Here is a 12958-nt window from a genome sequence, read left to right on the forward strand (position 1 = left end):
CTTAAAAGTAAAAAGTAAATTATTTACTTTTTGAAATTTTCTAAATTGAAAATTTTAGAATCCTTAAGCCATGATATGAATTCATGTTTTTATACAAAAGCAATTACGAATTTTGTTAAATATAATAAGCATAGTCTTAATATATGTATACTATTTAAATATAAATAAACCCACCAACTACATTTGTTTGTTAAAACAAAGTGTAGAGGAATAAAAGTAGCTACAGTAATTCAAGGGTTTGGAAAAGATAGGTTAATTTTAGTCTAGAACTTGTTCAGTTCTTGTTTTCTCAAATTGAAGGGAGAAGTAGAATTCTTCTTTAAAATTTTAAGATTCGGAAAATGCATGTTTAAAATTAGTAAAAATGCATGTTTAAAATTAGTAAAAATAGTTTTTTGATCCACTAGGGTGGAAGTGTTCACACAAAAAAATATTTTTCTCAACAAATCAAAAACTTGAAGCTTCAAAATTTTGAAAGTTGTTAAGAATTTGTAGATTTTGAGTTTAAAAAATAAGTGAAATGGTTTATAGTTTGTAGATTTTTCAAAATTGAGAGAATGCCAAGTCCATTTTTAGGGGTAAAATTTGAAAGCCTACCCTAACATTCTATTTGAAGGTCATAAACTAGGCTTGAAATTTGAAGGTCTACCTTAACCTTCTATTTGGAGAAGGTTTGAAATTTGAAGGTCTACCTTAACCTTCTATTTGAAAGTCTACCCTAATCTTCTATCTCAAGGCCATAAACTAGGTTGACCTTCATATAAGGCCATAAACTAGGTTGACCTTCAAAATATATATATTATGGGTAAAATTAAGAGAAATATTTAAAATAGTGGCCTTGTTTTGCAACCCTAAGAGGCTAGGCTTCTATAGAAGGTCTGAAGGCTTCATCGCAGGTTTTCCGTGAACGGATCTTTAAGTGTCCAGCTCTCTGCTCATTGCATGGGCAAGGAATCTGGCAGCCCCTCTTTTCCCGGATAGCTAGCTAGGAGGAGATGGAGGGATCAGACTAACGGGTCACGGGGGGAAATTCCCCCTTTTCCCCACTCTCTGTGTGTGTACTATAAAGACCTTAGAGTCTATCTAGTGGGTGTGTGGGTGGATGAATTTCACTACGTCATACTCACTTTGAATGCTAAAATAAGTAGTGTGTATATGAGTCATTTACGTGCAGCTTCTTTGCTCAGTACATGGAACCAGTAATTTACCTCGCTACAGAAGAAACACAACAAGGAAGAAGAAAACTAGGAACGAGGCAGAACCTGACTCAAATAGGTGGCTATATTCAGAAGGCGATTCTTCTTCATCATCATCGCGATTAGGTTTAGATTTGGGTCCGGGAAGCAAACGGCGAGTCGATTGAGGTGCGATGAAAAGCTTTTCCCTAGTTCGACAGCTTTGTGATGCCATTGCGTTGGAGTCTAATGCATGTGTACTCTCTTTGATGGGTTCGGCTTATAATTAGAGAGAGAGGAAAAACAAAGAGGGGGTAAGTTGGCTGACGAAAATTCCTTCTCTATTTCTTTCTTCTCCATCCTATGTGAGAAGGAAAGAATGCCATCCATTATCATGTCTGAAGGTAAATTCCTATTTGTCCCCTTTTCAGAGTAATGCAGCATGGCATTACTACGCCAGATCTATATCCTATAATGCCCAACTCGACATTGATCTAAGTTTTAGTTCCGCACGACGTTCACCTTAGCTAAGAGTTACGTTTGGCTTTGTCTCCTGCTGGGCGGTTTAGGCATCATCTGCTCATCTACGGTACCTCTAGTGAGGTTGCCAGCAGATATCTCATTTCCACTCAACTGCGTTGTACTCCTTGATTTGATTGATGCAGGGGCACGCATCGACGATGCCCGGAAGTTACTGGCCTGGCCGGTGGCGGAAGAGCTTCTTTGATAATTTGAGGATGCAGCTGCTGGCTCAGCCCCCAAATTGAACCTCGACTTCCTGTTCTGTGCAACCATGGGCGCGGGAGCTGGTGGACCAGCTTGCTGTTGTGCGTGATCATCAGCTGGAGCCTCATCGACTTGATCAGCTAGTGGCCGAGCCATTTCGAAGCCCTGTTTATTTCGGATCTCGACGTTTGTTGAATTGATTTTTGAAAGCCTGTTAACAAGCTCTGGCATGTCAGCCTCTTCAAGTGCGTGAGTTGATCCAGTACGGTTAATTGTCGAGTAGTACTGTTGCGAAGCGGATGACCCAGCTGAGCTCATTTCGGATGGGTCATCTTCATGTTGCGCCAAGCCAGCCGGATCATACATTCCGGCCTGGGCTGACTGCTTTGCACCCACCTGCTGTCGTATATTGGGCTCAATATAATTATTGTACATGGATTTTGATCTCTCGCCTGTGTAGGTTGAGCTAGGTTGAACGTTAGCTCTGGAGGGTCGGCCTGCAGGCTGTGCTGTTGTCCCCTCAAAATTGGGCGGTGCAGGCGCTGGCTGCATAGATCTTTGCCTGTTTGCAAAGCTTTTCCTCAGTTCAGGCTGAAATGTGGCCTCTTGGTTAGTGAGCCGAGTTTGTCTTCTACTATAGTTTACCGCCTGATCAGGTCCAGTTATGGTATCAACATCGTAGTTGGGAGTACTGCTCTTTCTCGCCTGGTTATTAGCTGTACTAGTTCTTGCTTCCTCACTTTGTAGCTCCTGCTGTCCCATCTTATACACGGACTTTCTCGCCATCCCATAATTGGGTCCGGCGGCATTGTTATCTGACAGTAGTGCGCCAGGCTCCTCCATATTGTGATGATTTTCAGACTCCGCGTTATCCGACGTTGATTCATGCGAATCTGGGATAGAATTTTGATCGTCAATCTCCTCGAGTGCGCTCTCGGCCATATAATCATTATGGCTGCCACGTTGGGTAGATGCAACACCACTAGCAAAGTCTCCGCGATCGCTGGCCAGCAATGTATCATGTGTGCTTGAGTCGGGTTCAAAATCTTCCTCGTTTCTATCAGTGTCCAGCCTTGAAGCTGGCTGACTGAGCTCTGCTGATTGCGTGCGGGACTGTCTGGATGACTGGATTTGCTGGGTAGAAGTTCGGGTAGAAGATTGGCTTTGCCTTGAAGTGCTGGGCATCTCTTGGAATTGCTCTTGTGAGCTTGGCCTTGAAGACCCTGGGTAATCTGCACCATGGGGGCGTCCACTGTGAGATGATCTCTGTTCAGAACCATCGTAAGATTTCAATATTCCCGATTGCCTGCTGGCGCCGCCTAACCTATATTGATCTTCTTCTCTCGGATCAACTGCAGACACATTTGAGGCACGCTTCTTCATGTCCACTACTGCTCGTGGCTGCTGGGATTCAACTGTACTGTCATCTGAAAGGTCCATGATGTCTGGCTGAGGGGAAAATGCAACTCGAGAAGCTCGAGAAGCCTGGCGAGAGAGGGTAGACTTGACTGTGCTCCTTCGCGAGGTACTGAGTTGATTTGCCATCACATTGTTCAGTACTGAGGACTGCTCAGAACCACCATTATCATTACTCAGTAATGTTCCAGAGTAGGCTTCTAACTGTGCAGACTGCAAGTCGCCCGGTTCTTCATCATATCCTAAGGTAATTGAGAGATTCGTCGAGGTGCGCATTGGCTTTACTGTACTCTTTCGCATATTGGCGGATTGATTTGATTTTGGTTCAGCTAGCACAGACTCATCTTGCAGTATTCCAGCGGAAAAAGATTCTGTACCGTAAGTACTGTTTTTGATCGTTGGGATGGTATTTACAGCTGCTGTTTCTGGATTGATTGGCCGGCCTTCCGGGAGTATAATGGGATCCTGGTTGTATGCGGCCTGGCGATGATCCGAGCTTGCAATTGGCGGGAAGCCTGTGTTAATTATAGGCAAACCTTCCCTTGAATTTCTGACATTTAGAGGTGGCAAATATATTGTTCTTGTTCCAGCTGCTGCTTTTTTTCTTGCTTCAGAAGCTTCCGTTTCCTTGTGATTACTATCATAGATTGATGTGTTTAATAGCTTCTGATGCTGAGGATCACGCTTAAGTTCGGCTTGTCTCGAAAGGGGTGACTCCAATGTTCTCTCTGGGTTGTCATAGTACCCTTGCCGAAGCCACACTCGCCTTTCACTAGACCACCTTGTGGGCGAAGGGTATTTCTTCCTTAATTTTTGGGTGTTGCTGCTGTAATTACTGTTGAACTGGCGCAACTCACTCAGCACGTTTGAAGCCTGAATATTGCCGACCAATGTCTCCAGTTCGAAAAGTGAATCCTGGAGGCAAATCCTTGCCCGAGACAATGGCTTTAATTTGAGAGACCTTGCAGCTTGCAGACCGCTGCCCTCAGCTTCTAATTCTTCGACCGCTGCAGTATAAGCCTCCTGGGTGAGCTGTGCAGTAGCTGGCCGGTTGAATGCTTCGAAAGAGCGATTCATTGCTTCTGTATCAGCGACGTTGATGTTTGAAGTACTATTTGCTGATACCGAATATTGAGGCATAGGCTGATCCGGGGTACTTGCCGATTGTGCTTCCACCGGCCCTCCACTCGAAAGCTGATCCGTAATATGTTTGCTTGTATAAGGCTGATCCTCAACTCCTGCACCGCCAACTAGTCGACGTTGCTGGGCATCCTGATTTGTATCTCTCCATTGTATTTTGGACGTCCTAGTGGGTCTGGGTGTGACAAGGATTCCTTCTATTGAATCTTTTGTAGACTCAATTGAAGCATTAAGTTCTTTTATCCAGGAAGGACGGTCGATCTGCAGGGAGAAGACAGGGGAGAAATTGATTTTGTTTGTGGAGGCAATCGTTTCTCTGATCATACACATGAATTTTCAAAGGAGCAGGTCAACTTTAAAAGAAGGGATGGTGTTTACTAGCTGCCGTCGTATAAATGGAGATTAGCTAGGAGCTGGGGAAATTTGGCGCCACAAAAGAACATGCACGTCTCAGAGTGACTTACTTCTTTAAGTGGGTCAAGATACAAAGGATCGGAAGCGTCGACATGGAGCTGAAATCCGGCCACTTCAGGGAGCGTCTGCAGAATGTATATTGTCCCATTTTATCAGTCAACAAAAAATAAAATAGAAAAATCAAAGCTTTAGTTCTGTTGTGCTCATAATTTATAAACCTCCGACTGAGAACGTCTAGTGACTTTGTTCGCGTGCATATCGCATTGGGATGCGAGTCATGTCAACATTAATAAAATTGCGGAAAAGATGTTGACTTACAGTGACCCTCCCGTTGAATAGAGAGGTGACGAAAGACGCTGGATAGCCAGCTATTTCATGCTGTCTCTGCAGCAATATGAAAAAACACTTTATGTCCTTCGGACTAGGCCAGTGGGTTTTTTTGTTTTGGAAGAAATGTTGGTTGAATTTTACTGATCTTTCTTTTTGTTGCTCTTGTTATTAAACTTCAAGTGCTAATTCATTTCTAACAATCATACTGCTATTGCATTAAGAGGAAAAGTTGCGTGTTGAGTTGTGTGTTTGCAAACCTGAAAGCCAAACAGTTTCCCGGGCACAAGAACAAGGAACCTCAACTGTAACTTTCTTCCAATGTTATCGTATTGTTGAACTAGACCGTATTTGAGAATGCGTACATGTTCCTACGTACCACAGAAGCACTCAAATTTTCATAGTCGGCGCGCGCGCGCGTATGTGTGTGTGTGTGAGAGAGAGAGAGACAGACACAGAGAGAGAGAGAAGAGAGGTAGGTCCCCTTTCAGTTCATACCAGCCCAATTATGCCTTTGTTTAATCCACTTCTGACAACATCTGCAACAGTAGCTAATTGGCCATTGCCCATGTACTGCGAGTCACGTCAACAAATCATGTTGTCGTGTTTAGTCAATTTCAATGCTATACTTGTTACAAGGTAATTACCGTCTACACTTGCTCTTTCTGGTGCGGTTTCGACTGCCTGTTATGGCTGTATAAATGGATCATTGATCACTCACAGGCACTTGCACACCGGCAAATATATGACCTCGCTTTTAGTTGGAATACCTGTGAAAGGTGTTGAATGCATGCCGTCTCTGCAATATTTTGAGGAATTATCTCCCATTCATCAGTACTGGTGGAAAACGTTGTGTGTTAGTGCCATTCGAGCTCTTCAATGGGTGTTGTTTAATCATACTCAGTGTGTTAATGCTTTAATTACGTCACAATTTTGACAGGATCAAGTTAGTGGGCTTGTATGGTGATCTTTCACACGTATATCAATGTAGAGGACTAATTAATTACGCGAATGTTAGTGTCATGAAGTGATCAGTCTCATCTTCCGAGCTCCCCATCTTCTGGAACCCCGTAAAAATTTGCATCTGCAAGGAAAGCAATGCTTTTAAGAAAACCTAATTTACAGGACATAGATAGCCTTTGAAGCGTTCATTGTTGATCCGCATTTGCTTAAGTTCATGGAGGAGCACTTTACGAGCAGTGTCTTCTCGCCATCCCGTATTACGCATTTGCGCGCTTCAAAATCCAGGTCCAGAATGCCCTTGCACCATGATTTTACCTGTGAGCAAGCTTTCATTGAGACTTGACAGCTTCATATGTTTTCTAACTAACTAGCAATAAGAAGAGTAGAAACCATATCGATGCCATAATTAGTAATTTTCTGTTCATATCGACCCTTTCCTTGCCTTAGGATTGTCAGAAGCTGCAGTATGCGGCTTGCTAAACTTGGAACGGTGGATCCGGCTTGAGAAAACTACTTGGAAAGAGAGAAGATGGCTATCTTTAAAAGTATATGATGGAGGTGGTGATGCCATGGGGACACTGATCGATCCCTGCGCCAGTAAGCATTTCAGGGAAATTCAGTATCTCACATAAGAGCCCATATTATGTCTTTCCATGTGGATAATTAGTAAAGCCACAACATATAAATTTGTGAGTGCAGTAAGATCTTACCTTTCAATACGGACTTTTTGAAGGGTGCAGGTGAGCCCTCAAAGGGGGCAGACCATCACTTGGAAATTGGAGCCTTTTTTCCTTTTTCTTCTTTTGGCTTTTTCTGTGTGTGTGTGTGTGTGTTTTATTAGTTCGAAGGTTGTGGGACTACGGAGGGCGCAGCGCGATGCGCTCAGTCATTGATCTCTGTGCCCTGCTCTGAGGGAGAGGTGAAAATTGAAGCGCTTTATATTCTTGTTTGCGAGACCTCTGGTAATATAACCCTTGAAAGTTGAGAGAGAAAGAGAGAGAGAGAGGATGGCTACGGTCACCAAGTGATGGGTTGTGCATTGAAACTGCGCCGTTTTGCAGCAACACTAAACACGTGCCCATTAGCGGATGCACACTTATTAGACGTTTAGTGTGAACGCTCTTTAATCGGTAGGAGTGCTAGAAAAAAATTATTTTCCCAAAAATTAAACAACCTTCACTTACAAATATGGGAAATTATTAATAAAGAAATCTCTCAAAATTTACAGGTATTTATTTAGTTTTGTAGGTATTTTTAAATTTTTGAAGGTGCAATTATAATGTACTCTAGTTTTTTTCACAACCCGTTTTAAGACTTTCAAATTCAAATTTTATCTAACCTCCTCAAATCTCTTCCTTCCTTCAAATTCTTGTCACGTGACAGCTTTGTGAAATTCTTCTTTTATACAATACTAGTGGGTGGAGTCGTGCTTTGCACGCCTTTTTCAATTGTTGACAGGTTTAAACCGTTACCCGTACATGTTAGTGTCTATGACACATACACATACATAGAACACATGCATACATATGCAATATACATGCACATAGCATATGTATGTACACACACAAAGAGAACACACACATAGCATATGTATGTGCACACAGAAAGAGAATACACATACGTACATGCAATTTACATGCACATAGTATATGTTTGTATACACGCACATGCATATGCACACGCATACACACAACATACATACATACATAAATAGGGTATGGGTCGGGAGTCTAAAAATAAAGGCTTACCAAATTACTAAATTAAATCATTGTTTTGTGTGTGGGGGGAATTGTCTCTCATCTTTCTCTCTCTAGCTGTGTGACCATCTCTCTCTATCTCTCCTACTTGTAGCTTCATCATCGGCAATGCCATCTCCATCACCAACTTCACCTTCTTTACCTCTCCCTCTCTCTGTGCAGATTACACATTGCAAGCACAGAAGTAGCTTCTCCAAGAAGCCAACCATCACCGACACAGACTTGCAAGCATGCAATCTTTCCCGTTCATCTCCTGCTCAATTGAATCCTAGCCATCGATTACCCCCCACCCCACACAAAACACACGACTCCCCCCCTCCCTATTGCGTGTGAAGATGTGCCCCTTCCCTCTCTTTCCCCCGCTCCCATAAATGTGCCCCCTCCCTCACCCTGCAATGGACTGCACTATCAATCTCCACCCAAAGCGACCCAGTCATCAGCATGTATTACAGCACACTCTCTAGGAGGTCTAGGAGGCTACCGCGTGGCAGCGAGCGGCTGCCATGTGGCAGGTCTCCCTTAAGATATTTTAAGATGTCTTGCATGCGATCCCATAAACACACTTTTACGACACCTCCATTTAGACTGTAGCAGAAATAGTCGTTTCAAGGCTTCCACGATCACTTGCTCTCTCTAATACCATCAATTGTGAGACCGACCGAAAATACCGGATATCCAGGGGGTTGTTCCCATGTTAATTTGACGTGGTCATCCACCAATGGGAGAAATGGTATTCATTAAATTGATCTTCCAAGGCATACCAATTCAGGCTGGAATCTGGATACACACATAACTCCCCACCGCCCTCGGGGCGGGTGGGGCTAGGATGCATTAGAATTTAGAGCACTCGTCCCCCCAGACTTATCACAGCTATTGGCCTTTACGTGCAACAACCAATTACTTTCACATGAAACAGCAGTCACATTTTGTACGATTATATGTTAAAGGCAAACCACGTGCATACCTGGAGCTACTAATGTCTTTGATTTGCCGGCGCTGCATGATCACCACGTCCATTACCCTTAGTCTCAATCTCACGCTTTTTGATGCTTTTCTTCGAGATAGTTTCAATGAACCCACTAGGAGTAAACTCTTGTTTCTTCGATTCTCCTGCAGCTTCATACGTGCTCAAGCTTGTGTTTCTTCGATTCTCCTGCAGCTTCATACGTGCTCAAGCTTGTGTTGGTTTATAAGGCTGATTAGCTATAAGTACACTATTAGTTATGACAGGGTCTTGTTCCTTCGGTTCTGTAGCTTCATACTTGCTCATCTCATCAACTCTACCTACCACGTTAATCATGAACTCTTGTTTATTCAAATCTATGACCGCATACTTGGGGCCTGGTCGCGTTAGCACCTCTTAACTGCCCATAGAGCAGGTCACTCATGGATTTGGCAGGGCGGCTGAAGGTCGCATTTGTTTTCCTGCCATCTTGCCATCATGTGTTGGATGGGCAGGATCCTGCTCTTTTCACTCCTCTGATTTTTCACGGGCCCTTCTACCTGGATCCAGCTCAAATGCATTTTACACTTTCCCCAAGCCTTTAAAATGTGGACGATCTTCTCACACGTCACTCCTCAAACAAATCAGGCTAAGAAGAGTCTTGAGGTAAGAAAAATCTGTTCGCTCTCTCTCTCTCTCTCTCTCTCTCTCTCTCTCTCTCTCTCTCTCTCTCTGTACACACACACACAAGCTTTTTTACTAAGAGTCACACAAGCTTTTTTACTAACAGTGGTCTCTCTCTCTCTCTCTCTCTCTCTCTCTCTCTCTCTCTCTCTTTCTCTCTCTCTCTCTCTCTACACACACAAGCTTTTTTACTAACAGTGGGCTCTCTCTCCCTCAAACGAATCAGGCTGAGAAGAGTCTTGAGGTAAGAAAAATCTGTTCGCTCTCTCTCTCTCTCTCTCTCTCTCTCTCTCTCTCTCTCTCTCTCTCTCTCTCTCTCTTTCTCTCTGTACACACACACACACACAAGCTTTTTTACTAATAGTGGTGTCTCTCTCTCTCTCTCTCTCTCTCTACACACACACAAGCGCCACACACTCTATACACACACACACAAGCACCACACACTCTGTACACACACAGACAAGCTTTTTTACTAACAGTGGTCTCTCTCTCTCTCTCTCTCTCTCTCTCTCTCTCTCTCTCTCTCTCTCTCTCTCTCTCTCTCTCTCTCTCTCTACACACACAAGCTTTTTTACTAACAGTGGGCTCTCTCTCCCTCAGGCTGAGAAGTCTTGAGGTAAGAAAAATCTGTTTGCTCTCTCTCTCTCTCTCTCTCTCTCTCTCTCTCTCTCTCTCTCTCTCTCTCTCTCTCTCTCTCTCTCTCTCTCTACTACACACACAAGCACCACTCTTATTCTGAAGTATTATTCATTTACTTACGTTTGCACACATAATTAGTTATAATCAACAGATTGCATCTATGTGTACGTAAACAATCTAGCCACAGAGGAACTCCAATCTAATCTCATATTTCTTAGTCCAGCCTCATATATTGGCTCTAAAACATTTCTTTTATTTGTGCAGGTTTCAAATCTATTCTCCAACTTTAAAGATTACAAGAGGCTTCTTTCTGGTAGGTTAAAATTTACATTCTTTATAAGTTTTTCAATTGCTGATTTTTTTCTTCTCTTTTTGTTCCGAGTTAGCATGTGGATGTTTATGTGTGCCAATTTTAATACAGGTTTAATGGAAAACATATACACTCCATATTTAAATATGGTGTGGGAAGAAGAATATGTTCCTTCCACACAAATGTCTGAGCACTCTTATGATTCTTCCCTATTTCATTCTATTAGCAAGAATGCTCAAGATAGTATGCATATGTCTCCAAAACCTTCTGAACCATTGTCCTCTAAGTGCATGCCATGAGTAGTTCAAACCCCATTAGAAAGCATCACCAATTGCATGAAAAATGAGCCTAGTTTAAGAGGCAAAACCCCCAAGGTAGGGAGGAAAAGAACCAAGGTATCAAGTTCTTCAACAGTGGCTAGAAAATCAATAAAACCAACCAATGAAACAGCTTGCAAGCGAGACCAAATGCAGTCTACTCCACATCCACACTCAGAAACTATTGATTTCCAGCAGACAACACCTTCAAAAGATCAACCTATTGCACAAAAATTATTTTTCCGGGGTGGGAATTGGTCACTCAAGGAAACCATCACATTAATGGATGCACGTGCAAAACTTATAGAAGATATGAAAGATGGGAATCTTGCTGCCACATTGAAAACACAAGATGAACGATGGGAGTTCATATCACGGTATTGTGTGCAACATGGAGCACTACGCTCAGCTGATCAATGTTTGTTTCACTGGGATCGAATAAGTTCAGCCTTCAAGAAGATTAATGACTACGAGCGACATATTCCAGCCGGTTGCGATGGGTATTGGACAATGAATCCAAATCAAAGACAAGAGTTCAAACTCCCTCGTAACTTTACCGAAGATGTCTACACAGCAATGCTAAATCGCATGGGCAATGAAAGGTCAATAAATCCGAGAAACATAGTCTATGATACCTCAGCTGATTTGTTGGGTATGTAATTATCTACTTTACACTAAAAGCAAATGTGAATGTGCATTCAAAGCTAAAATTTTTGTACTATTGATTTTTGCTCTACATAAAATTTGTAGGAGATGGATCGTCTTCACCGAACAAAGCCACAAATGCAAGCAAGAAGGAAGATAAACATGCTATGGAAGAAGAAGGCTCTACCGGAAAGAAGCGAAAGAGAGGAGAGATGTCCATGCTAAAGAGGGAGTTGGAAGGCACGACAAGGCAGCTTCTTGCTTTCATGGAAGCACTAGATGCAAAAAGAGTAAAGAATGATGATGACATAATTGAGTTGACAAAAGCAGTTTGAAGAGATCATGGCTCTCAACCGCAAGCGCATGGCTTTAGAAGAAGAGTCTAATCAATCCTTGAAGCAAATTGCTAATGCTTTTCAATACTTCGCTCTACAAGTATCTTCCTCAAGCATGGCTAGCAATCAAATGTAGTAGCGATCTCTCCTAGACATGGCATATTTTTGGTACATTTTGTAGCTGAAATTACAAACAGTTTGTATGTGCAAATCGACATCTGGCCTTGATCTTGTGATATTTTGAACTATATAGGCAATCATCCAAGTACAGCAATGTTTTGGTTTCAGACAATTTGTATCTACATATCAATGTGCTTAATGGCTAATTTTCAATATTTAAACTATATATGCAGTGTATGTGCTTTCTATTTGCTGGTTTAGTTTATGCTGCATACACTTGTACCTTCTTGTTTATGTAGTGTATGCAAACAAATTTAAAGTTGCCAATGACAAGTGTTACTTCAAGGAGAAAAGAGCACAGACAAGATGAAGAATCTTGTTTTTATTGAGCACGATGTTGCTGATTTTTGCCTCTGCAATTATCTGTAAAGTTGTCTAGTTGTATTGTCATTTTTCAATTCATCTCAAGGCTTCTATTCGTGAACATATCAATGGTTCCATTTGTGAATGTGTCATCTCAAAAAGGGGAAATCATGACATTAGGGTGTGTGTAACGCCTACCTTGAGCATTGCTTGTAATAAGGATTGATCCTACATACGATTGCAAAAGGTTTTGATGTTCCCCAAGTTTCTTAATGATTTGCCTGGTTTTGCATTTGTCTTCATGATGGCACAACAATTTTTTCATTGTCAAGATGAAATTGTGCTGTGTGCATTTGTTTGAATGTGATGAAAGATGAGCTTCAGGGCAAGTACTGACCAGAGCATACAGCCACAAAGCATTGAGGGTTTGATGTGTCAATATATATCATTTGGATGCTCAAATTTATGCCTCGGTTTTTACCAGCACACATAAAGTGAAGGGTGTGAGGAAGAAGCGCTTCGTCAGATAAAAGCATTAAGCTAGACGGATCATGAAGCTGCACTATAAGTTCTTGCGCCTACACTAAGACTCTTGCTCCTCCTATATTCTGTACTAACGGCTCTGATGAATCTCTCCTGATTGCACGATCCATAGGGACAGCTAGTCCTCTGTGTGTGGGG

At 42.3% G+C, this 12958-nt stretch overlaps 1 protein-coding gene across 1 annotated transcript; it reads right to left on the reverse strand.

The window, feature by feature from the left end:
* Positions 1 to 1391: 1391 nt before the first annotated feature.
* On the reverse strand, positions 1392 to 6494 carry LOC147605802 (uncharacterized). The gene is made up of 9 exons (XM_086792553.1): positions 6393 to 6494; positions 6206 to 6282; positions 5969 to 6035; positions 5697 to 5771; positions 5459 to 5569; positions 5190 to 5255; positions 4922 to 4996; positions 1698 to 4718; positions 1392 to 1454 (listed from the first exon to the last, which is right to left on the reverse strand). Exons 1-8 carry the CDS (start codon positions 6492 to 6494, stop codon positions 1710 to 1712), a joined length of 3582 nt encoding a protein of 1193 aa, XP_086648679.1. The 3' UTR covers positions 1392 to 1454; positions 1698 to 1709.
* Between the last annotated feature and the right edge of the window lie 6464 nt (positions 6495 to 12958).

Source organism: Cibotium barometz, chromosome 58 (assembly GCF_041138505.1).
Source record: "Cibotium barometz isolate CiBa-2024 chromosome 58, ASM4113850v1, whole genome shotgun sequence".
Lineage (NCBI taxonomy): Eukaryota > Viridiplantae > Streptophyta > Polypodiopsida > Cyatheales > Cibotiaceae > Cibotium > Cibotium barometz.

Coding starts and splice junctions, on each gene's coding strand:
- LOC147605802 (XM_086792553.1), bottom strand. CDS start 6,494: ATGAAAGCTTGCTCACAGGTAAAATCATGGTGCAAGGGCATTCTGGAC. Junction 6,283..6,392: donor ATGGCGAGAAGACACTGCTC/GTAAAGTGCTCC, acceptor CTTTCCTTGCAG/ATGCAAATTTTTACGGGGTT. Junction 4,997..5,189: donor TATTCAACGGGAGGGTCACT/GTAAGTCAACAT, acceptor TACATTCTGCAG/ACGCTCCCTGAAGTGGCCGG.